Raw genomic sequence first — 4,506 nt, 5'->3', positions numbered from 1 at the left:
CATGCTATTTCTTTTCCCACTAGATATGGCAAGATCTGGATCTAACTTCGGCAACTCCCACGGTTCGCGTGGAAACCGCGCTCCCTCCCGTGCCGGTGATCCTAACGGGACTGCGAGTCGTCAAACCCTACCCATGAGGTCGGCCGGCGACCTCAGGGACGTGATCAACAATAACCGTCAGGCCGGGCCGACCCCGCCCCCTCCACCTCTAGCCCCGGGCTTCCAGGAGGGGATGGTCGCGTTCCGGCAAGCCACTAGTGTGTTGACGCAGATCCTGGATGGACTCCAAGGGAACCTCGTGGCTCCTCCCCCCGGTCCGTCACGACGGGAGGAGGGTTCGAGCACCCGCCGACCTCGCGCACCCGAACCTCACGTCGGCGAGGAGGTCAGTTCACCTCGGCCCTCAGCAAAGAGGGAAGGAGACGAGCTCCCTCGAGGTCGGCATGCGCAACGCGAGACAGGAGGAGCACGACCGAACCGGGCTACCAAGTCCGCTTTCGGACGATTAAGCACACGGGTCCCAATCCACGAACGCCTCGATTTCGGACCCCCCAACGAGGCACCCGCCAAAGGCTCGGCTTCGCGAAGGGCCCCGAGTCTGAGCCTCGCGCTCAACCTCGGCGGGAGCAAGCCTTGCGCATAGAGCAATCCGGGGAGACTAAAGGCCAACCCTCGAGCTCTCACAACAGCGAGATAGACATTTACGTAGGCGGATGGATGAGCTCCAACGTAAGTTGGAAGCCTAAGAGGGGTCCGCGGAACCTCAGAAGGTGTTGACCTCCCCCTTCTCGGACGATATCATGGCTGAACCGCTACCGAGGGACTTTCGATTCCCAACCATTAAGGTTTACACGGGGTTAGCCGACCCCCGAACCCACCTCCACAGGTATCGAGCCGCTATCATGATGGCGGGAGCGAGTGACGCCGTCATGTGCCGGGGTTTCTTCGCGACCCTTGACGGCCAAGCACAGGATTGGTTCACCTCTTTACCCGAGAGATCCATCTCGACCTTTACAGACCTATCGAGAAAATTCTTGTCATACTTTGCCAGCAGCATCCCAAAGAAGAAGCCGTTTTCCAATATGTGCAAGTTAGAACAGGGGAGCACGGAGATGTTGACCGACTACCTCAACAGATGGAAGAAGGAGGCGAGGACGGTCGAAAATTTCGATGAGAAAGCAGCCATACCGATCTTTACCAGCAACGTCAGATCAGGACCTTTCCACCGCGACTTCGTCCAAAATCGTCCAAAGACATATGCTGCGTTACTAGACCGGGCGGCGAGGTTCGCCGAGGCGGATGAGGCCGAAAGGAAGAAGAAGGAGGAGGAGCGAGGTCGGCGAGACAAGGCACCTAAAGATGAACGCCGTGCGCCAAGGCCACCATGCCAGGGGGGCTGCGGTTGGCCCCGTTGCGTTGCCTCACTCCCTTAACACATCCGGTGAGTGCTATCCTGGAGCACGCCGAGGTCATGGGCATCATATCATACCCGGCTGAATGTTTGAAGGTGTCACCTAACGCGGACCCGAACAAATATTGCCCCGTTTCTATAGACAGCAAGGACACGACACAGACGAATGCATGGTTCTAAAGAGGCAGATCGAGGAGCTAATCTAGAGGGGTTACCTCGGTCAATACGTTAAGAGGACCGGGCAGGGCCGACCTCAAGGCCCGGGCAATGTGTGGAAGAAGAAGGGTGGTTCCGAGCCGCCCGCCTCCGGGTCGCGCAAGAGGGAGCTCGACCAGCTCACTGAGGAGGATGAGAAGGAGTCGTACGAGCCCCACCCCCGAGAAAAACAAGTCATCCATGTCATCTTTGGTGGTCCTGAAGGAGGAGACACGCAGTCAGAAAGGAAGAAATGGGCCCAGAACCTCTACGTGGGGGAGGTCGTCCGCCAACCCCATGAGAAGAAGCCGAAGAGGTAGTCTATTACCTTCACGGACGGCGACCTCCCGGACGCCCTTTACCGCATCGGGATGCCTTGGTGATCACCCAGACATCAACAACGTCATCGTACGCCGAGTGTTGGTGGACACGGGAAGCTTAGTGAACGTCATGTATTATGACACGTTCACCAAGCTCGGCCTGTCGAGGAAACATTTAGCACAATTCAGAACCCCGCTGTCCGGGTTCACGGGGGACTCCATCGAGGTAGAGGGTTCCATCAACCTCGAGGTGGAGATAGGCACACAGCCGCACATCAAGAGGTGGGAAGTCGAGTTCGTGGTCGTCAAGATCGAATGCGCGCACAACATCATTCTCGGCTGACCCGCCTTGGAGGACCTCCAGAGCATCATATCCATAGAGCATCTATGTTTGAAGTTCCCTACCCCCACCAAGGTTGGCGTGGCGAGAGGAGATCGGAAAGTTAGTCGGAGTTGCTATCTGAAAGCATGTCGCCAAATTGGCATAAGGGACCTCCGGGTCCACGCTATCACCGAGAAGACGTTACAAGGCGAAGAGGTTCGGCCCTGTGCCGAGCCCATAGTCAAGACCGAGGAGTTGGTATTCGACCTCGGCCGACCCGAGAGGGTCGTCAAGGTTGGGATGGGGTGCCGGCCGACCTCCGGGTTGGATCATCGAGGTCATCCGCCGTTTCAAAGATGTGTTTGCATGGGGCCCTGAGGACATGCCGGGCCTCAACCGCGACGTCATCACCCGTAAATTGGCGATAGATCCCACCGTCAAGCCGATGTAGTAGAAGAAGAGGTACCTCTCAGCGTAGAGGCGTGATTTTGTAAAGAAGGAGGTCAATACCCTCCTCGAGATAGGGCATGTAAAGGAGGTATTGTACCCTGAGTGGATCGCAAACTTTGTCCTAGAACCCAAGCCACTCACCTGGAGGATGTGCATGGACTACAAGAATCTCAACAAGGCATTGTCTCGGTCGTGGCCCGCCCCGGCAGCTACAAGCCGAAGACCCCGAAGGGTAAAAACGTAGAGAGAGTTGGGAACTCAAAACACCTGCTTAAGTATTACCAATAAACACTGTGTTGTAAGGTGGTTCGTCTCCTTAAGTTGCATTCCATAATAAAATAGCAAATTTCCTTACACTCATTTCATTATTGTTTGCTGGAGGGGGAGGAGGGTTGTTCGGGTCGACCCCTCGAAGAGTCTTTGTGGCCAACCTCTCGAACAAAAGCCACAAATGAAGTCGTGGAGGATCGTGGAGGATGAAATTTCGAAAATCCCGTAGTTAGCGTTCGGCCGACCCCCGCGGTCACCGTGCGACCGACCTCCGGGTCACTTTTTGGACGACCTCCGGGTTGCTCCTTCGGCAGACCCCCGCGGTTACCGTGCGGCCGACATCCGGGTCACTTCTTCGGACGACCTCTAGGTCGCTCCTTTGACCGACCCCCGCGGTTACTGCGCGGCCGACCTTTGGGTCACTTCTTCGGACGAGCTCCGGGTCGCTCCTTCAGCCGGCCTCCGTGGTCACCGTGCGACCGACCTTCGGGTCGCATATTTGGCCAACCTCCGTGGTCACCGTGCAACTGACCTCCAGGTCGCCTCTCGGCCGACCCCTGGGTCACTCTAGGGCCGACCTCATAACCTTAGCCCGCCTCATTTAAAATGGCTAAAGTCCTAGGGGCGATACAAGGCCCGACCTCGCCTATCGCCGGACGGACAAGTCTTTAAGTCCAATAGCCTAAAGGCTTTAACTTAAAAGACCAAACACTCTAGGGGCAATACAAGGTTCGACCTTGCCTATTGCCGAACGGAAGAGTCCCTAGACGCAAGGCCAAATGGCCTCGACTTAGGACGACTAAAAGCCCTAGGGGCGATACGAGGTCCGACTTCGCCTATTGCCGAACGGAAGAGTCTCTAGGTATAAGACCAAATGGTCTCGACTTAGAACGACATAACCTCCGAGGATTAATCTCGCCTACCATCGAACAGGTGTGCTAAGGGTCAAGGGTTGAGGCACCCGGGCCTAACGCCAACTTGGAAAAGCATACAACAACGACAAAAGCATGAAGTAAAAAATACAATATTTTGTAAGAGCAACGACAAGAACAACAGCAAATATCAAATACGCCATGACTTGGCCGACCTCAAGGTCATGGCCTATCCCTCCGCGAGGTCATCTTTGCTGACCCCTCCGTGGGGTCATCCTGGCCGACCCCTCCGCGAGGTCATCTTAGCCAAACCCCCTTTGCGAGGTCAACTCGACCGACCACTCCGCGGGGTCATCTTAGCCGACCCCTCCGCGGGGTCATCTTGGCTCACCCCTCCGCGGGATCATCTTGTCCGACTCCTCTGTGGGGTCATCTTTGCCGACCTCAAATCCTAGAGGTCATTCGAAACGAGGTTGGACCTGAAGCCTTGGAGCTCATCTCAAGGTGCTCAAGTTCTGGTGTCCGAGTTAAAGGACCTATCGTGGAGAGCTCAAGTCGAAGAGCTTGTCCAATATCTCAAGAGAAGGAGCTTAAAGGAAGGGACTCCAGGTGAAGAGTGATGCTTAGCAAGGTCGGAGCAAGACTACTCTCTTTCGCTGATGACTT

The 4,506-nt window shown here is 56.1% G+C and overlaps 1 protein-coding gene across 1 annotated transcript; it reads left to right on the top strand.

Annotated features, from left to right (window-relative positions):
- The first annotated feature begins 905 nt into the window (after positions 1-905).
- Positions 906-1,926, top strand: LOC116023761. The gene is made up of 2 exons (XM_031264772.1): positions 906-1,349; positions 1,618-1,926. Exons 1-2 carry the CDS (start codon positions 906-908, stop codon positions 1,924-1,926), a joined length of 753 nt encoding a protein of 250 aa, XP_031120632.1.
- Positions 1,927-4,506: the final 2,580 nt, after the last annotated feature.

This window comes from Ipomoea triloba, chromosome 6, assembly GCF_003576645.1.
Source record: "Ipomoea triloba cultivar NCNSP0323 chromosome 6, ASM357664v1".
Classification (NCBI taxonomy): domain Eukaryota; kingdom Viridiplantae; phylum Streptophyta; class Magnoliopsida; order Solanales; family Convolvulaceae; genus Ipomoea; species Ipomoea triloba.
This window is presented reverse-complemented; position numbering and strand designations above follow the sequence as displayed.